At 40.4% G+C, this 22,235-nt stretch overlaps 2 protein-coding genes across 9 annotated transcripts; one reads left to right on the forward strand and one right to left on the reverse strand.

Moving 5' to 3' along the window:
- Positions 1-1,030: 1,030 nt before the first annotated feature.
- On the reverse strand, positions 1,031-21,082 carry LOC136265086 (solute carrier family 12 member 4-like). 8 transcript variants are annotated; one of them, XM_066059872.1, is made up of 23 exons: positions 20,758-20,971; positions 20,585-20,707; positions 20,392-20,535; positions 17,327-17,381; positions 17,141-17,271; positions 16,795-16,929; positions 15,682-15,773; positions 15,228-15,631; positions 12,419-12,517; positions 12,295-12,352; positions 12,128-12,244; positions 11,905-12,078; positions 11,745-11,843; positions 11,530-11,649; positions 10,468-10,744; positions 10,332-10,420; positions 8,903-9,000; positions 8,737-8,853; positions 8,411-8,500; positions 5,211-5,302; positions 4,550-4,881; positions 4,365-4,498; positions 1,031-1,306 (listed from the first exon to the last, which is right to left on the reverse strand). In XM_066059872.1, exons 1-23 carry the CDS (start codon positions 20,941-20,943, stop codon positions 1,215-1,217), a joined length of 3,258 nt encoding a protein of 1,085 aa, XP_065915944.1. In that variant the 5' UTR covers positions 20,944-20,971; the 3' UTR covers positions 1,031-1,214. The 8 variants fall into 8 exon arrangements, 5 of the variants coding, with proteins under 5 accessions (XP_065915944.1, XP_065915946.1, XP_065915945.1 ...); XM_066059874.1 differs by lacking the exon at positions 11,530-11,649; XM_066059873.1 differs by lacking the exon at positions 8,411-8,500.
- Positions 20,878-21,925, forward strand: LOC136265087 (oligosaccharyltransferase complex subunit OSTC-like). Its single transcript, XM_066059878.1, has 3 exons — positions 20,878-21,035; positions 21,327-21,763; positions 21,819-21,925. Exons 2-3 carry the CDS (start codon positions 21,333-21,335, stop codon positions 21,832-21,834), a joined length of 447 nt encoding a protein of 148 aa, XP_065915950.1. The 5' UTR covers positions 20,878-21,035; positions 21,327-21,332; the 3' UTR covers positions 21,835-21,925.
- Positions 21,926-22,235: the final 310 nt, after the last annotated feature.

A 22,235-nucleotide genomic window follows, 5' to 3' on the forward strand; every position in this document is an offset into this window, starting at 1 on the left:
ACTTCAAATAAAATCCAACTTGTTTGTTTTAATAAGCTCTAGTAGTTTTGTCAACATGGATAAGTAATGCCTCAAAGAGTTAAAGACAGATATGATCAACAAAAAATGGCTCATCAAAGGGTTGAATCTGTGATGAAAACTATATCTAAAATATGTTATACTAACTATACTACATGGAAAGTTTTGTGGCTTGTATAACTAAGTGTTGAATCAACACTTAACCTCTTTGATGAAAAGAACATCATGTGGTAAATGTATGGATATAAATTAGGAAAACATTAGTGTAGAAGTTGTGGTAACTTCTACAGTGGTGGATAGTGCCCCTTCACCACCACACCGCATCCCCCTGCACACAATCATACAAGATGGAGATACTCTATAACTCTAATTGAGAAATCAGTCAAATACTCTAATAGAACAGTCACCACATAAAACACTATTATTGATAATCCTCCAGCTACTGAGTATCTAGCATCAAACTAGCATCTGTAGTACTATCTCATCCATGGCTGGATACATTTATTCTGATAAGAATATCTTTTTGTAAAATTATTAGCTATTTAATGAAATGCACATGATCCATTCTTTAGGCTCATAATATAACTAGCTAAACTATACTCACGACTGTCCTTCATCTCTATGCAACTCTTGATCATGTGATCCACTTGGAAAGCAGTAGCTAAAAAGATTTACTGAGATTTTTGAGTATAAAGCTGCTCTATATAATAAATCCAGTCCTAAAACATATGAAATAACTTCAGCTTCTGGGACACCCCCCACACCTACTACCTTGGTACACCCACTTTGCCAAACCCTGGATCACCTGATCTGTCCTATCAGATCACTTCTGGTGTACATAGTTCATGATGTAGTATACTAACACTACCATTATAATATTGATGTAGCTAAAACTGGTGTTACTCAATATCTCAAGGGGTTTATGAAGCTTGATAACTCTAAGGCTAATACATTATCACATTGTGAACAAAGACAGCCCCACCCACTAAAGCTATAAGTAACAATAGAGCACTCAAACAATACAAGATCATACCTTGTTATAGAGAAATACCAAACAATTAGAATACAATATACAAGATGGTAGATTGAACAATTACACTTATAAGGTTTACATTATATTGTGATAGTTAAAATTATAATATACTATAAAATGCTGTAATAGACAATATTAAAGTGATTGATTGGATCACATGATGTTACGAGTATATAGTAATGACCTCATTTCCACTCCCCCTAACCATCAGGACACGTTCCAATCCCTCCGTCAGTACATCAAGAAATTCCATATCTGATTGGCTATCGTCAAGGGATACATCGTGTTTACAAACATTACATAGTTGGCTAGGTAGGGACCAGATACACACAATAGCCGGGATTAGTATTGTGTAACCTGTTCCATTGAATGTGTGGACCAGTTAACTAGTGGAGAATTATATGATTGTTGTTAGTGGATCTGTAATGATATAATTACTTGGACCCCGATCCACTTTTTCTTGAAATATTTAGACCCCTCTGAAATATTTTATCCTTCCTCTAGAAGAGCTACCAGCATCATCCGCCGTGCCAGGGGTCCAAATATTTCAGTTAAAATAGTTGATCCTCACCCCCTGAAAACCAAGCTACAACCAACAGAAGACACTGACAATGAAATCTCCAAGGTTTGCTTGTATTATAGACAGTCCCCTCTTATACACTTATCAGTTGTGGGGAAATAAATATTTCACTTGAAATATTTTAAAATCCCTTTTCAATATAAACGCAGGATTTCATCCTGGTCAATTATCATTTCTCTTATGGGCTGCCTCTATCAGTTTTCAGCACCAATCCATGTAATGTAATAATGCTATTGTGTAATTCCACCCACCTAACTACAGTACATGTTTTAAATGGTTGTCTCCTGTCACTTTAAGTCAGTAGACAAACAGTTACCATCACAATAAGGTGCTGTACACTGTATAGCGGGAAATTTCCAGAGGGTGTAATTTTCGGATAATGGTCATTGTGAACTATTTCAGAAATAAATTTTCAGATAAACACCACAATCAGCATTTCACAGAAATACATGGAATCATGTTCTGGAAAGGAAGGTGAAGACTTGTGTTGTATCATCAGGTCATGGATTACGTGATGGACTCCGCCATTTGTGATGGACTTCGTGTAATGCCTAATAGTGGCACTAGTCCCATAAACAGCTGCTCTCTTTGCTATTTACGCCTTCTCTTTTCCTGTGTACACCCAATATTCACCATGTGGCTTCAAAGTTTCCTGCTTCTGCTGGCGTATCTCCATCATGCTGGTGACAATTGGCAATACTGCCGCAACAGCAATTGCAAAACTAGGCATTTATTTAGCCAGCGGACCGCTGTCAACAGGTAAATAAGAAATACCAGTATCGCCACTCTGTTTACACATCTTGAAGTACTTGAGGAGAGCTATGACAACTCACGATTTTTACCTAAATGTAGACTACATATGAATAAACAATTTCGGAAAACTTATTTTTGGAATTATTATAGTTTCCGAAATATCAGAAAATTACACCTTCTAAAAATTTCCCACTATATGACATTCTAACTATAAATTACATTGCAAATTTTCATTTGTTCAAGGATATGCAGATCTACCAAACTTCTGAGCTAGTTACTGAAACACGTTAAGCAACAATTCCAATATCCATACTAACAACATGCTATTGTCCAGATATTATTTCCCACTAGTGTCTGCCCACTGCGCCTTTCCTTTCCTTTTATCTTCAATCATGCTGGTTGTCATCTTCACTCAACCGAGGTGTAATTATCCGTATCAACACTTTCCATATTTGCACACACCACAAAATTACTTAAAGCTCTCATGTTGCTGTGTAGACATGAGTCATTTCACACAGATAATATTATACACTTTGTATATATTTCTACACTCCTTTATGTCTAATAGCACCAATGATTGAGCACCATGACACGCCCCTTAATGACCTATTGTGATTGATCATATCGACCACACCCCCTACTGGTAACACAGTCATACAGAGTAGTGGCACTGAACAAATAATTGTCATGCTTCTTCACTCTTCTTGAAGGGCATCCCTTCGGCGGTGAGTAGCAAGGACTGGCTATGTTAACGTAGGACCCTATTGGGTTATATCACTTCTGTATCATCATTCCTACAATTATTGTTTAAGCTAATATTTTTTTAAAAATTGTTCCTTTAAAAATGAAGTAGGGATCTATGCTTAAAAAGTAGTGAAACAAGAGATGAATGATGGTATTACAGCATAGCTCGGTGGGAAGTCCCTACTTTGGCATTGAACAATTGTTATAAGTTAATATGCCAAAGTAGGGACTTTCCCACCAAGCAATGCTGTAATACCATCTCTCATCTCTTGTTTCATTACTGATCCCTCCTTCATTTTAATTGTTTTTTTAAAAATACTAGTTCTTTTGTTGTAGCTCAGGTTGCTACAGTGTACCTTATGACTGTTCTATTAGAATATCACACATGACTGTTGTATTAGAGTATCTCAAGTCGGTCAAGGGTGTGCAGCTAGCTAGACCAATAAGGCTTTAGATTATTAAGGGGTGTGGTCTCCATACTCTATCGCTATTAGTCCATCTAGATCTTTATTTGATGGGTGTGGTTGTGAACTTATCGTGAATGGAATTCCCATCATGAATGTGCAGATATCTAGCTAGTGTACCTCTTATAGTAGCGCCAGGACTGAAGCACTTCTGAAATCCAGCTCTGAAATAATTCTGTGCCATCTAAATATGCTGCTGAAAGAAAGTGTTAATACGGAAAATTAACACCTCCTCCTATGCTGGGTGAAAAGACAAGCAGCCTGGCCTACACTCGTTGAAATCCAAAAGGCACATCCCATTGGTGGGTTTGTTATTGTAGTGCAAAATGGTGGCCACGCGCTGCTTCGTTTGAGCTTTAGCCTCGTAACTGTGGTCAGGCAGGCAGTCAGGCAGTGAGACTAAAGTTTGAGTTTTTGGCAATTTTTAAAAATTCTATATCTGGTCACTTGTGATTTGTTATATTTAATGCTATATTATATGGACTAGTACTATAAAGGTCATTTTCGTTATGTAAGATGTCTCTAGGATGAGGCAGAATTTTGGGTGGCGCGCAATATTTTTGGGGTGATCTCTACTTAAACGTACTGTTAGATAACTTTTATTGCTTTGATATCTTAAAACACATTTAGACCTCTGAAATCAGGAAACCTCCTAATAAAGATACCTAGCTAATAAGAACACCTCTTAATAAGGACACTTCGCATGGCCCAGAATACACTCTAATCAAAACCTTTCAACAGTATTACACATTCTAATGGTTTTCAAGGATACAGTTCTCCTCATATTCAAGGTACCTCGGTGGTCCTGGCAGGTTGAGTAGTACAAGACGAGCATCATGTGATCTGCTAACAATAAGGTCATTTAGTTTGACCGATGTGTTCATACGACGAATGTTCTCTTCATGTCTGAAAGAAATTCAAAGAATCACATGATCACTATGATCACATGATACTCACATGCTAAGTTGGGAGGTGGGGCTGGAGGGTAGAGTTTCTATGGTAACATCATTAGCTGCTGTTGACGATGAAGCAGCATATATGGGAGATGATGCTTTCGCAGGTTCCAATAAGGGAACTCGAACAGTTTGTTCGTCGTCGTCGTCTTCACTGTCGGATTGAGGGGGTACGGTTGTTTGTTGTGGGTGTGGCTCATCCTGTACACCCTCATCACCAGACACATACAAACGATGCTTCTTATTACGGTACACCCTGAGGTCAGTTAGCCACTTGTTCCTCTCCTCCATAAAATGTGTCCTCTCAAATGTGTACCCTGATATGTCACAGTCCGGCTGGATAGAGGGGAATACCCTATGTGATAACCCTACCCAGCTACTGTATACTTAGTGGATCATGGTAACTATTTAATGTTCTTATTACAGCTACACAGAAATAGTTCTACTGTATGGAGTAGAAATTGATGAACATTCACTTCTCTGGATTAGACAAAAAAACAACTATGGAAAATAGAATACTTCAAGAAATTTGAAAAATTTGTAAGTTTAGTGAGGCTTTAGACAAATAAGTTATATTGTCATAATTTAGTGACACAAAATCAACTATTAGCAATAATCAAGTCCCTTGAACAAGCTCTGTGTATACAATGATGTGGTCACCTCACCATTTCAATGACGTGCACCTCAGCATCAATCCTCAACTGGTATACAAACATTTTGAGGTCTTTCTTCATCTGTACACTATTATCTTCCATCTCTGTGTGTGTCAGTTAAGTGTCATAGCAACCAGTTAGTGTTCTTGTTAGTAGTAGTGTCCTCACTTGGTAACAAGATAGTAAAGGAAGGTGTTGTAACTAACTTAGGGAGTGGTCTAGTACATCACTACTATACCAACTAACACTTTTCACTGCTAACATTTTCACTGTTATATAAGACTACACTGGAACCTGTTAATGTGGACACTTGAGGACACCTTTCATAATCGTTGAGGTCGCAAACTATCCCTTCATTAGTCCACCTAAACTTAATTATTAGTTCCTCATCCCCACCTACACCATCGTTGTTCTTACCTCATCAAGGAGTTTTGGTACCACTAGTGGCTGAGTGCAGTCATCCAGCACCTTCTAAAGTTAGTACTAGCTGGAGCAGTCTAAGAAAATTGTATTCTGAGTCATTTTAGCTAGCTAATAGTAAGGAACACAAAGAGTAGGTGTGGCCCAAGAAATAATATCACCCAAAAAACAGCCTCAATTTCCTCTAATGACGATGAGGCAGTCCTGACGATGATGAGGCAGTATTGGTTAGGTAAAGCTAAGCCCAAACAAGCTTTCAGATCGACTCGAAACGCTTTCAACAAGTTGCTATGGAATTTTTTTAAAAATCTATTTAACGGAATTTTCTAGTGACTGACTGACTGACTGAGTAATTGACCGATGCCTTCAGACAAGCATAATTTGATAACAGCTAAGGCTACGGGCTTGATTTTTTCACTGTTCCACATCGCTTTGGCCAGACAGGTGCCTTTTGGCATACCGCAGTATATACGATGCATTCTTCATGGACTTACCAGTGTCCTCCTTTGTGTCTCATTCATCTTTGCTGACAGCGAAAAGTGTCGATTAGGTGATAGCACGTGATGGCTTCCCTTTGTAACGGAAATGGTCCGTATTTGTCATAGTAGCTATTTGATAGCAGAGGTGCTTTTCAAACAGTTCTTGATTTGTACTGCTGTGTAACGGGTTGAACATAGCTCACAACGAAGCGTAATGGATACTTCACTTTTCAGACGATAATTGAACATTTAATCCCACCTTCAGTCTATACCTATGAAGAATATGGCACCACAAGAACACTTATTAGAAGCACCTCTCCAGTCACTACAAAAATACAGACAATTTCCATCACAAACACAAGGAAGCCATTGGCATGAGCTACTGCTAATTGACACCTTGCACTGTCAGCAAAGATAAATGAGACACAAAGTAGGACAAAGGTAAGTCCACGATACACGTCGTGTATGTACTGCGGTATGGCACATGAAGCAACGTCTAACAGTGAAAAATCAAGCCTGTAGCCTTTGCCATTATCAAGTTACGCTTGTCTGAAGACATCTGGCAGTTAGTAAGTCAGCAGAAAATTGCACACAATATATTTCACAGCAACTCATTGGTAGCATTTAGGGTTGCACTGAAGGTACATTTGGGCTTGGTTATACCTAACCAATACTGCCAAGGCACCATGGATGTATTGTGAGGTAGCTGGTTTGTGGTTAATCCTTAATACAATAGTGCAATAAACAATTATTAATTTAAAAATGAAGTAGGGTTCCAGCAATAAAAAGCAGTGAAACAAGAGATGATGGTAGCTATCAGGAAGTATCCATAGCTACTTAGCATCGTAGCAATGTGGGAAAATCCCTACCTTGGCACTACTCCTACAAGTAGACCACATTACTACAATGCCAAGTAGCTAGGGATTAGCTCCATCATCTCTTGTTTCACTGCTGGAACCCTATTTCATTTTTAAATTTGCACTAGTTTGTTAACTTTTTGCTAAGAGCATAGCTATGAAATACGTGTGTGGCTGTGACTGCTGTATTAGAGTATCTCACCACTCAGTTACACAGTGGATCATACTAATCCATATGGTACAATGTCTTTGTTTTCCTACAGAGCTAGAGGTCTGATTGTTGAAGGGGGCATGAAGATTGTTTTTAAAGTGCAGCTTAGCTACTACAGCCTGTTGAGCACCTCAAATAGTTTTGTGGTGTCTAAATATGTTCCTTCAAGGAAAATGTTAATAGGGAAAAGTAACGACTTGGTATGGTTTCCATGAAGAAGACGACCATTTAATTGAAGATAAAAGAAATGGCAAAGTGCAGAAGGCAGGCATTCATCGGAACTACAAAAGGCACACATCTTACCAGTAAGTTTGTTGCTGTGGTATAAAATGGTGGCCATGAGCTGCTTCGTTCGATCTCTTGCTTTACGACTGTGGTCAGGCAGGTAGTCCGATGAAACTTCGAATTGTGATGATGTTTTAATAATTCAATATGTGGATGCTTCTTGTTTTTAATAATGTAATTGATACTGAATGGACTATTCCATATAAGGTGATTTTTGGTGTGTCTGATATTTCCATGGTGATTTTTAGATGCTGCTTTTTTTAGCAGCACTCATCACTTTAGGGGGAACCCCACTAAACAGTACGACTGTACTATTTGATAGTACAGTGAACCTGTCTAACCAGGTCACTGCATAAAGAGGTCACCTGTATAAACTGGCCATTATATGAATCCCCACATGTGCCAACTGTGTACAAAGTGACCTGCTTAATGCAGCCACCTCCTTAATGAGGTCAGAAAATTTGTCCCTATAATGACCAGAATAGACAGGTTTCACTGTACTACCAATAAACTGACCTGGACCCCTTGATATTCAGGACACTACTGGATAATCCCAAGGTGTCCACATCACAACAGGTTTCAGTGTAGTGGTAATGTATCATGTTATCGAGTGATGTATCACTATTATGTATTATATGACTACCATATTAGGAATTATCAACTTGTTAATTTCTTAACAGATATCCATTATGTTAGCAGTACACACTCCAGCCTGTGACACACCTCCATATTTGATGTACTTTCCTTGTTTGGTGAACACAATGGTAAAAGGTCTTTGGTATTAGCAACTTTCTTGCAAAAGTAACAATTTACACAAATATGTTCATTTGCCCGTTCTACTCAAGTAGGGCTAGCTTGATACCAAGTGAGGATACTATGACAACAACACAACTACTGAACACCATCAACACTATCAACATGTTTACTAACACACGTGAAGCCATATCAATGATAGGATACGAGCTACAGTGAAGATACGAAGGTGACACTGTCTCCATACTTTGTGTTGTCGTAACAGGAATGGTAACAACATTAATAATCCACCATCATCTGTAGTTTATATTAGTTAAGGTGATTCCCCTCAGGTAACCATGGTGATTATACTGAGGACGTTGGTAACACATCATCATTTATCAATCTTGTGATCTCAAAGAAATGGTTATAAGTTGACACCTCAGATCAATACCAAATATTCTAAAGGACAAATTGTGTATATCTGTGTCCCAGCTCTAGTCAAATGGTTATGATGTGTCATCAACACTCCTCTGAGGATTATTAAAGGATACGAACTACCCACCATATGTCAATGTTACCACGACACTTTTCGTTGCTGCTAGGAAACCCGTTGATACCCTTGGTGACTATTAGTGCCTTCTCAGTTGCCATGACAACCCTCACAGTTTCTATAAACAGCACAACATCTAATTAATGAACACTACACACTAGGAATACCTATAAATGCCTTCCATGACTGTTTCTTCCTCCAGGCGTCCGGCCATGACAGCAACACTGTGTTGGGTACCAGGCCTCCCAGACCACTTCCCTGGATACTGTAGTCATGGTGATGATGGCACATGGTTAGCAACAGGTGAGATACCATATTGTGGGTTATTTGTGAAGGGTAAAATTTCACCAACAGCTAAAATATATCTTTAGCTACAGTCTTTGATTCACGAGCACCAACTATCAATTACTGAAGTGGCCTAGGAAGTGGCCACCATCACTCTTCGCTTTAGCTATGTTCAGTCCATTTCACAGTGTTACAAACGAACAACAGTAGGAAAAGTGCCTCTGCATTCAATCCAGTCAATACAGATGATTTCTGTTTACAAACAGGAATCATTTGTCATCCTAAACTGTACCTGAAACAGTTTAGGAGGGGCTAGTCAACATGTGTATAACGACTGAACACAAACATAGGGAAGCCATTGCGCTACCGCAAATCGACATCTTGGGCTGTCAGCAAAAAGAAATGAGACACAAAAAGAGGACAAAGGTAACTCCATGATGTGTGCAATGTACGTACTGTGGTATTCCAAAAGGCATGTCTCGGGATGAAGCGGTATTGAACAGTAAAAAAATCAAAGCCTGCAGCCTTAGCCATTATCGAGTTATGTGCTGAAGGCATCATGCAGGAAATATGTCAGTAGAAAATCCCATTGAACAATTTAAACAAACAGATTGGTAACAATCTATTGGAAGCATTTATGGTTGTACTGAAGGCACTTTTGGGCTTGGTTATGCCAAGAGTTCATAATATATATACTGAGGAGAGTATCCTACTCTCATATACCCCTGTAGAAGGGCGTATCGTGAAGTTATGACGTAGCAATTCTGAGTTTGTCCGTTTTTCTTTGTATAATTAATGATGTCATTAGTTGAACATGGTATCGATTGAACGCGTACCTAACAACATCGCTAGCAACCAAATTAACTCCAGCTCTAAGCGTTTCTCACCAAACTACAATCATTCCTTCATGGGCTAAGACCGTTTCGTAGGCATTTCTTGTTAGGCCATTCGCGGATACGGCTATCCTGAGCGTCGCAAGTGTAAAAAGGTGCTAACGATTCTTGCACTTTATGGCTGCTCGTACGTCACAAACCACAACATCTTGTTGTTACATCATAACTTCATGATACGCCCTTCTACAGGGGTATATGAGAGTAGGATACTCTCCTCAGTATATATATATTATGAACTCTTGGTTATACCTAACCAATACTGCCAAGGCACCAGATGGTATTGTGAAGCTGGTTTTTGGTTACTAGCCATACAAAGTTGCTCAACTTGTTTAACTGTAATGAAGCCCATTCATTCATAACGAGCTTAATAAACTTCCCCGTCACAATATACCCACTATACAGTGAAGAGGTTACTCACATTTGAGCTAGTCCCATATTAACATCAGGTACAGCCAACACCTTACAGAAACCTTGTATCTTATATGTGTCAACAACTCTCTTTAGTGTCTGTATACAGGTAAATAACAACTGATCATGTGAGCTAATGGACGCACCTCTTTAGCTGCCTTCACCTCTGCAACTTTATTGATGATATTTCCCTCCAAAACACTGGTTACCATGGTGAGACCCTTACCGGCCTTCAACTGAGAGGCAAATGACAACAGGTTGGGTTGTGATGGGGTGAGCTGTGAAGGATGTAGTCTAATGAGAACTAGTAATTGTGGTCTCCAGTTCTTTGTGTGTAGAGGACCCTCCTCTAGTCTGAGTAGTGAGTAACGAGCTGCTTGTAGACTGAGACCTCTCATACCATCTCCCCATTCCTTCTCTGCCCTGTAGTGTATGTCATATATAGGGATCAATGATAAAACATGGTCACATGACATTTAATTTGTGACCATTTCAGCAAAACCAGACTTGTTCACACAAGCATCTGTATTGAGAAAATCTAAATTAAAAAAAAAATTGTATGCTACAAAGAAGTTTTTATTGGGCCATTACTTGGAGAAAGAAGACTCAAAACTATATACCATCTTATTTGCCTGCTCATGGAGAGTTTGAAAATTTTTGTTTCATTCCTGTAGCCCCAACAGTGTGCATGTCACACACATTTGTTTACGATGCAGTAAACGTTAGCAAGACCGTTGTCATTTCTTCAACTAAACCACCACATATGTGTAAGTGATTACAGGGCTAACACTATAACTTGGCTGATTTGCAAATCCATGGTGAACATTTTAAGCTAAATTGTAATGTTGTAGACTAATGCATACAGTAGTGAATGTAAGTAAGTGCCTGTAGTTTATTTTCAGTATAGCTGCTGTACAAATCAATTATCTTACTCTTCCTACTGTATAGCGTTATAATTACAAAACTACTCACCACAGAAGGCTGAAACTTTGGTGAATCATTCCTTGGACAATTCAGATGATGTTGAGAGAATAAAACAATTTTCAGAAGGTGTGCAAACAAATTGGGATTTTGCTGAGACAATCACATTTAGGAAATGGGTTAGGAATACTAAGAATTTGAGTGATCATGTTTTATCACCCAGTTATCAAGACTACAGTTACCATGATTACTACATCAGTTACCATGACTACTACTACATCACTTACCCTCGGTAAGCAATGTACTGGTAGATCACCACAGCAATCACCAAGGCAACCAGGGCAAAGTACCAACTACTAATAAACATCATAGCCAAACACAACACAGCTCCAGCTGTGGATAATGTCCTGTAATGATATGTTATATGACATCATCAATATTAGCAGGTACTAGTGAATACTTCAAACATTTGACATGTTGTTCACTAGTATACAACACTCACCAGTGGTAGTATTTGAAGCGAGGTCTCCAGTTAGGAGCTTGTAGTAGTGACTGAAGGGCACACGCCACGTTGACAAACATGTAGCACATGAGAAAGAACCTGCAAGCAGTAAGGGGGAGGGTCTGGTCACAAGTATGCAGAACTAGCCACACCCACTTACATTGATAGTATAGGAGCTACAGCATCCACACTAGCTATTAACACTCCAAACTCTGACATGATGGCCGTCATGATGAGGGCATAGGTTGGCTCCCCTTGAGCAGATGAGTACCCAAACATCTTCAGGAATGGAATGAGGTTGTCCCTAGCAATGGCTTGTAGTAGTCGTGGAGCCCTATAGTTATGATGGGATCATGTGAGCTGGATCATGTGATCACACATACCCTGTTAGGCTCTGTAGTCCAGCACCTACTGTCGACAGGAGGGCACCCAATAGAATAAGCCACTTGGTCGGCCATGCCAGCTCTGCTACAATTAATCCTCCGATTGCATCACCAAACCTATAGCCAATCAGAATGCAGTACACCTCATTACCATAGAGACAACTTACTGGTCTCTTAATGCAAATCCGGCCACAGCTCCTCCAAACAAGAGAACACATGTGATGTCTGGTGATCCTGAGTTAAGGGAAATACTATCAGTCAGTTGTTCGATATACTGAACTGTAAGGATACAAATCAGTGAAGTGGTTAGGATGGCAGCAATTGTGCCGATGGGAATTGACTTCTGAGCATCTTTGAGATCACCTGACCTATTGGAGCCGGCCATTATTCCTGTGGAGAGGACAAACACACTGACAGACTTGTGGAGACACAATACTTACACCATATCACACACACACACACACACACGCACGCATGCACGCACTCACACACCACACACTCAACTCGAAACCAGTCATCATGAGATGTTGCTGTCCAGGGATGTGGTCACTCTTTCCTCTTATCTTTGATGAGGACGAGTGGTGGTACACTTACGCTTTGCAATATCTTGTGTTCTCCTAAATGAGTGATGGCAGGTGGCACAAATAAAGGGCTTATTTAAAGGTGGCGCCATCACATGTTTATCTAGTCCATAAGTACACAGTGAACGCCATCTGGTACAATCCTGAGCTTCCTTATACTATGATGTTTCATCTATCCCACACTTCTTCAAGTCCTGACGGACCTTGTCCCTCCAGTGAAGCTTAGTACCATGTGCAGGACACTTCTGAGGGAACCAACCAAATAACAGCTTCTTCGGGTGTCTGTTTGCTGACATTCTAGCAACATGTCCCAACCATCTTAGCCTGCACTGTATTAGTAAGTCACCAATACTCTCTACCATACCAAATCTACTAACCAGCTCAGCAGTAGTAAGGTGTTCCTTCCATTGAATAAATCTGCCAACACCCAAGATTGAACGAACACATTGTCGGTGAAACCTGTCTAACCTACTAACCAGCTCCTGGGTGGGGGCCCAGGTTTCAGCACCATATAACAACACCTCCCAACACTACAGATCTATAAACCATCCTCTTGGTCTCCAACGTCAAATCTGATGCTGTGAATACAGAGACTACCAAAAGCTCTAGATGCTTGTCCAATCCTACAGCTAACTTCACCAACTACCCCACCACGTGCCTCAACCAATGATCCCAAATACTTAAACTCATCAACAACCTCCACTACACCTCCATGCAATTCCAATGGGGCCAAGTCATCATCAGTTAGACCAATCCCAGTAACCAGCAGCTTGGTCTTAGGGACACTCAGCGTAAGACCAAGCTCACTAGCTACTTTATCAAACATTCTGGCAGCCAAAACCATATCCCCACTACAAGAGCACATCAGAGCAGCATCATCTGCAAACAAGCACTCTGACAGTACAAAAGAGCTTGGTCTCCTAGTCCTCTCTCCAACCAACCTCCCACCCAGCTTAAACTGCACTTCCACATCTACTGCTTGACACCTACTAGCCATCTATCAATCACTAACCCAAAGTACAGGATAAACAGAGTGGGAGCGATGGTACACTCTTGACGCAAACCATTCCAAACTGAGAATGACTCCGACTTTCCACCTCCAGCTGTCACTGTAGCAGACATTCCATCATGAAGAGTCTGTACAAGCTCAATCATAACATCAGGTACGCCATACTTCTGCAATGCACACCAAAGAGCTGCTCTGGGTACAGAGTCGTAGGCCTTATGCAAGTCAACAAACAGCAAAAACACTTTAGTATTATGTTCAATGGCCTTCTACTAGCTGACAAACACAGAATATATGTTAACACAACCTCTGCCAGGCCTGAACCCACACTGAGAATCTGAGACTGTCTCTTCCACCACCAACTGCAGCCTATCATTCAGCACTCCAGCAAAAAGTTTGCCCATCACATCCAAGAAGCTAACGCCTCTCCAGTTATCACAACAGGAAAAGTCTCCTTTCTTCGGCACTGGGACAAGCAGAGCATCTCTCCACTCTGAGGGCACACATCTCTCCTCCCAAACAGTCTGAAACAACTTGAGGATATACTCCAATAATGGCCCACCACAACACTTTAAAACATCAGGCAACAGACCACTCATACCACCAGCCTTACCCACAGCAAGTCGTCCACACACCTACGCACAGCCTCTAGCAAACATGTGAAACACAGCTATTGTCACCCAGTGATCCAGCACTGGTTTACCTGTGTACCACTCAGTCACTCAAGTGACTGTACAAGTTTCATGGGTAGAGGTTGTGGAACCAAAAGTTCCACAACAATCCCAAGCCAGATAAGTACAGTTGGGAATATGCTTCCCCAGTTGACACCAGGTCATCAGTTCCCCATTATACAGTTGGGTGGAATGTTAGTAAAGATTCTTGCTCAACTGGGCATCGAACCTGGAACCTTTTGATTATACAGGGGTACTTGAACCATTCGATTACCAGGCTAACCACTTGGTTATGCTGCCTTATACACACACACACGTGTTAGTGCACAAATACACATGTCACATACACACTGTACACATAGGACATACACACATGCACACGTGTTAGTGCACAAATACACATGTCACATACACACTGTACACATAGGACATACACACATACACACGTGTTAGTGCACAAATACACATGTCACATACACACTGTACACATAGGACATACACACATACACACGTGTTAGTGCACAAATACACATGTCACATACACACTGTACACATAGGACATACACACGTGTTAGTGCACAAATACACAGGTCACATACACACTGTACACATAGGACATACACACATACACACGTGTTAGTGCACAAATACACATGTCACATACACACTGTACACATAGGACATACACACATACACACACGTGTTAGTGCACAAATACACATGTCACATACACACTGTACACATAGGACATACACACATACACACACGTGTTAGTGCACAAATACACATGTCACATACATACTGTACACATAGGACATACACACATACAGACACACACTCACCAGTCACAGAAGGGAAGAAGATACTAATGAGAATGAAGAAGGATGATGTCACTTGTGCAGACAGTTGTAGCCCCACCCCTTCCACACCAGGGTGGACCTCTCCCTGCTCAAGATAATGTGATCCACCATTCTCCATTATAGTTGAAGTGTGGGATATCCCGGGAATACCTACACTACACTGGGGCTCACTGGACACCCAGTCCAACATGTCCAGTGATGTGTTGTCAAACACAAAACGTGTGTTACGAAATGCCTCAAGCAATGCCGGGTTGTCAGGACTACAAGTGTTGTTCACTGGTTCTTCTAAACTGTCCAGAGGGGTGTGGCAAAATCCTCGTTTAATCTTTGGACACTTAAACATGTCACTGGCTCCTTTTAATGCCACCCCATCCAACGTGCACACACTAAGGGAAGGGGCTCATATCAGCTCATAACAATAGTGGGTGTGGCTCACCATAGCTCTGTCTGCGTGGACAATGCTCCAGCATATATGGACACCATAGCAACTATCACACACACTAGTGCACATGTGGCAAAATAGTTGACCTAATAAATAATGACATCATATGATGTAATCATCATGTGATTAAGAGTTGTATGAGGGAGAGTCTCTAACTGAAATACATTCAACAAACACACTATAACACCTCAGTAGTGTGATCTCATAATAAAAGACTTGACCTCATCAACACTTCTCTATCAACCCCAGTCACTCCCACACTGGATCACAAAGTCATATACATGTAAGTATTACGTACCATGTAACCATTGGTATTAAATGTTCACTATGACCTCCCCTGTTTGATCCCTCATTGAACTTAAAATTCTTTTTTCTGTAGCATTATTATGACTGGTTAACCCATACACACCACATTAGAAGACAGAATGACACCAGAGTTATTATTTTCATCTAACATGTGCCCCAACTATCACATGTTAGATGAAAATAATAACTCTGGTGTCATTATGAAACAAACTGTAATGACCACATCACTACAGTAGGGCCTACTGTAATGACCACATCACTAATAAGTCAGTCAGTCAGTCAGTCAGTCAGTCAGTCAGTCAGTCAGTCAGTCAGTCAGTCAGTCAGTCAGTCAGTCAGTCAGTCAGTCAGTCAGTCAGTCAGTCAGTCAGTCAGTCAGTCAGTCAGTCAGTCAGTCAGTCAGTCAGTCAGTCAGTCAGTCAGTCAGTCAGTCAGTCAGTCAGTCAGTCAGTCAGTCAGTCAGTCAGTCAGTCAGTCAGTCAGTCAGTCAGTCAGTCAGTCAGTCAGTCAGTCAGTCAGTCAGTCAGTCAGTCAGTCAGTCAGTCAGTCAGTCAGTCAGTCAGTCAGTCAGTCAGTCAGTCAGTCAGTCAGTCAGTCAGTCAGTCAGTCAGTCAGTCAGTCAGTCAGTCAGTCAGTCAGTCAGTCAGTCAGTCAGCACTTTCAGGCTGGCTAACCAACACAGGTGATCTGGTTTTAGGGTGATATTACTGGCCAGAAACTACCCCAACCCTTCATGATCCCAGTGATCAAACTTAACACAATGTGTTTGTATAACTCTCCCTCACACAATCAGTCACTCACATATCGTACTCCGATGAAGACGACGATACTCAGTAACAATAACAAGATTGTACCATACACTCTCATGTTGTTGTATAGGATATTGGGATCACCTGTCACATCTCCAAATAAGGACATCGCTGGAGCAATATGTTTCTACACAAAAGATACATGGTAGGATTAGTTATTGCTGAGGTTGATGTAGGGAGACTGATAATGTCACTATTCAGTTATCATGGTAGAGAAGGTTTGAAGCTTCTTTTGCTTGTAGCCAAAATACTCAGTTGAATGTTAGTCCCAGCTGTAATACAGGCCAGACCATAGATGTGGACCAGAGCCCTACCCACCAGCCCCACCCCCTACTCACCAGCAGCAGTTCAATAGCTCCCAGTACATACAGAGACACTGCAAACGATGTCCCCAGGTAGAATAGTACTCCTACTGCACCACCAAACTCTGGACCAAGATTTCGTGAAATCATGAAATACGAACCACCAGCTAATGCGGACGATGACACACATACATACAGATTACCATGACAATCACACAATACCTGGCACCACTCCATTGGTTGCTATGGCACTCATTGAGATTGCAGTTAGCAGTGTCTGCAAATGAAATATAAATATACCAGCCATATTACTAGTAGAGCTGTACCGATAATTAGATCGGCCACTGATATGGCATTTTTTACCAATATCGGTATCAGTACAGAACAGTAGGAGGACACCGATATTTATATAGTTTGTACATAAACAGATTATATATTGGTTTTCTACGTTATCCATGTGGATGCTTAGTGGCAGTGGTTTATTGTTCACTGTACAGCAAGTGCTACTCTACAAGAAGCCATACAAATTCACACAATTCTAGTGTTTGTTTTGCTGGAAATTAAAGCTTATCAGTCTTAAATGAAGCAGTTATATAGTACCTTTGTAATATAAAAGAACAGTCACAGGATAACCAAGGAAACCTACTGTACCAGCCTTTGTACAAGCCAATAAAATGCGGAGTAATGCAGAAATATCCGTTTAAGACTTCATGGGAGTATGCATAAAAATGTTTGTGGGTGCCTAATTATCTGGATTGCACAATAGAAACCCAAGCCACTATCACCACAGGCATAGAGTGAGCAATGAATATATCCACATGTTGTTGTACAGTGGGTAAATGTACACTTTTGCATAGATTATCTATGACTTGTTTGTAATGTAAATATTGGATCGACTATCGGTTATTGGCTTCTTTTGGTGGTATCCATATCGGATATCGGTACATGCCAAAAACCCATATCAGTACAGTCCTAATTACTAGTACGGAAATGCGGTCAATTGCCAATAAAAGTTACTAACCATATGACCAGTCTACATGTACACTGTTACCTATAGCTTCACACCTTGACTATACAATATTTAACAAGGTAATATGGCACTCCATTGGTTCAATGTGAACAAAAAATGGCCCCCTACATTTCATGGCTTCTCCTTTTCTCAGTACTATAGTATGTTCATGTTGAGCTGAATCCTCAAAAACATTTAATAACTCATGGATGCAATTACACACGATCTTGAAATTTGGTGCATTTGTAGTACTGCTTGACCCACTAAAAATATTTCAAAATCATTTTGTTCAAATCTTTGACATAATATTTACGGCTAATCGAAATTTTCACAATACATTTCCTATGGAGAAGCCATATAAGTACAGTGTCCATTACAGCCCTTTCCGGAACTTGTAATGGAGCCGAACTGTATGTGTCTATTGTTGACACCTTTGCTGTTACCAATAATCATCTGGTTGGCTGAAATGTTAACTCTGTTGAGAAAAGATCCACTTTTAATTTTTAGCTGTTTTTCAGGATTCAGCTCAACGTGAACATATACTATAGCTCATTTCAAACTTGAAGTCCAGTAGTATACCAGTAGTAGTCTAGTTTGGTTGAGGGTTACTCATCCTCAGTATACACATCACCCTAAAACTCTGTATACCTCACGATAACAATAAGATCAACTGTGAATGGATTTGGGAAAAGCATTGAATCTACGCACAATATTACTTTTGTAATAAAACACATTTAAAAACAATGGGGAAGAAGAGCAAGTTCTAAAAGAAATTTTAAGCAAGTTTCTATTGCCCAACTGGTGGGTGAATGAACACTACCTGTTTATAGGGAGTTCAATAATCCTTCTCCAGGGTTTCTGAGTTACAGAAGTTTTTTTATGTTGCAATGACAAAACAAATATCTTTCTTCAGTGAATTCTCCTTCCTTCTCAAACACAGAAACACACCTTGCACAAAACTCTACTTTTTCACAAATTCATGGCAACACAATGAGCCACTGTACGCCATTGTATCATCAGTAAGTTATAATAGTTTATGTAAGCGCTTGTGGATTATTTTCTCAATGGCTGCTGGCCTGCTGTACATACTTATTTCAGCTGCTATCTAGTGTTGTATTTCCAACACTGCTGAACTTATGAGGCTGAAACTTAGATAGTCCATTCCTCTGTTTCTATAGGCAACAAAGATGAATTTTGGTAAATGTGCAGATGTTGACGGTTTTCTAAAATTAGGTCACAATCAAGTTATAACTTTATTAGCAACACTGTTTCAATTGCACTCACTCACTCACATTGAAATGCCTTCAAATTTCATATACCTCATTCACATTCCCTAGTACAGCACAGCACAGTTTGAAAATTTTTTTTGTGTAAATCAATCGAGCTGTCTCAGACTGTGCCCAGCATGGCACGACAAAGTGAGATGGGCTGGCACAAGTTGGCCTGGGCCAAGTTACAATATGAACTCATTCAGAATGGCCTACTCTGGTTGACAGCTTCTGTTGGCCACACAGTTAGTATATTCTACAATCTTACAAGCATGGCATGGCTATGACGTGACATACTGCATGGTTGACTCCAAACAGTTTTGTTCTACTGACATTGGACATCTGCTAGCTGGTTATAATACCATCGTATAGCTCATCGTCGCTACAATCTTCAGTAGTTTTATTAACCACCTAAACAACTTATTATACATTGTGTACTTGTTATAGCTAATGTTATTCGGTGTGCACAAACCCTAGCCTGTCAACTCGAGTTTAATAAGTAACCCAGGACAGTGTGAACGGAGTGATAGTGTCCATGAGCTTATCTTATTGTGTTATGATGTCCACTACATCCTCCCCCAGTGTTAGGTGTAAACTATACCCTCGAGGTGTGTTGGATCATGTCCCTCACAATTAATACTATACCTACCTACAACTGGTAGTGTTAATGTCCTTGTGGTTTCCTTCCTAGTATATTTTTAGGCTCAGCCTTTAACCAGTAAGGCTTTAGGGCGGTGTTTTCAATAAATCAGCCAGTATAAAATTGATCTTATTGCTATCATGAGGTATACAGAGTTTTAGGGTGATGTATATACTGAGGGTAAGTTGTTGATTTATTGTCTACTAATACCGTACTCAATATGGGAGGGGAGACTCTTTTAGGTAGCCCACATGACTGACAACTCTGTTAGTCTGGTATAGCTCCTTACTTAGCTACATTCAACCACCAATGGTACCAAACATCAAATGCTTCACACACACGCACGCACACACACAACATGTCCACTCACACAACAACAACACAATAATATGATGATCAGAGATTGTCCTACTCCAGCAGTGCCTACTATCCAGGTCAGTCGGAGGAACAATATTACTCCTAGTATGTTCTGTAGTGTCGGCAAGTATACCCCCATGATTGTGCCCATCTTGACCTACCGGCGTTCATCATGACACACAAAGGTGGTAATGGTGACACACTACCTTTTTCTTGGTGTTAGATTTCTTATTAACAGCAGTGGTTCCACTAGGATTACTGGGCACTGGTTCATAAACTGCCAACTTTGATAATAACTGAGATATCCGGGGCTTTTGTCTCAGTTCATCCTAACAGAGATCACTATGATGACGGGCTAGTTGTATTATACCATACTAACCTCGTATAAGGCTAAGTTACCGCCTCCCTCATTCACTAAATCACCTTCTCTAGCGATATCCTCCATAGTAACATATCGCTGTGTCTCCTCCTGGCTAGGAGTGGGTTCCTTAACTAGTTTACTATTAATATCATCATCTTCTTCAGACTCGTCTGCTATATCGTCCACCAGATACTCGGCCGACATGTTAGCTTGTTTAGTGGTTAGTAGTGCGCTATAATTGGAAACAAAGACCACTTGATAATCAGATAATCTACTAACGAGCGTCTACTCAACAGGTGAGTCGTATTCACATGAAACTATCACCTCCTATCATTGTGTTGTGGTGTGATGGCTGTCACAGCGGTGTGTAGTGTTCCATGCGATCCGACTGTTGTACATGATTGTTCCCTCTGGTGGTGTATTGTGTGTGTAGTGTTAATATGAGATGTCAAACAATAAACACGCTATAGTGTGGATAAATAAACGAGGTCCTTTTTTATTGTTGGGTGTTAATGTGTGGTAGTGCAATGTATGTGTGTTACAGTTTCCATGACATGAGCTATTCAACTGAGGTGTTATCACTACAGGTAGCCATGGAGACACTTTATCGGATACCATACTCGTTGTTGGAGGTACCAAATTTAAAGTTAAAGAAGCCGGGGTTTGTCCGAGCCCCTTCAGCCATGTTTGTGTTTGCCTGTGTCCTCCTCTCATATTTCTTGGTCACTGGTGGAATAATTTATGATGTCATTGTGGAGCCGCCGAGTGTTGGCACGACAACCGACGAACAGGGTCACCAGAAGCCAGTAGCATTCATGCAGTACAGAGTGAATGGACAGTACATCATGGAGGGACTAGCTTCATCTTTCCTGTTTGCACTCGGAGGATTTAGTTTTATTATCTTGGAGCGTTCCAATGCTCAGGGCACTACCAAACTTAATAGAATATTATTAATGTGTTTTGGATTTGCCGGAGTGTTAGTAGCTTACTTCACTTGTCGTGTCTTCATGACCATGAAACTGCCGTAAGTGATCTTGTGTGTATGTGTGAGGTGGCCTTATCATTGTGTGGTTCATTAGGGGTTATCTGCGCTGATGGATCCTACATGTGAAAACACTTATTAATTTACTACATTTTGTTAGTATATTATACCATCATGATGATTGAAGTTGTAGTTACAACACAAGAGCACGTGGGACCCCACAACATGCGTATATGTCTCACTAAAATGAGCATATAATTATGGGAAGTATCACCTAAGAAATAAACCAGTCACTATTGGGTGTCCACTTATACAGTGTTTACATCACTATGATAGTAACCCTGTGGTAAGATAGTATACTTGGGTGGTGTGTGTAAAGGATCTATGGTGTTGCTCCAGCCTAACCAGATGCTGTGTGTTGCGTGCTTGCTCGTATGCTTGGCTGATAAGTGATAAATTGATGATGTCACGATGCGTTGCTTTGCTAATAAAGAATCGATTGTGGCATGGAATA

The sequence above is a fragment of the Dysidea avara genome, chromosome 8, assembly GCF_963678975.1.
Source record: "Dysidea avara chromosome 8, odDysAvar1.4, whole genome shotgun sequence".
NCBI lineage: Eukaryota > Metazoa > Porifera > Demospongiae > Dictyoceratida > Dysideidae > Dysidea > Dysidea avara.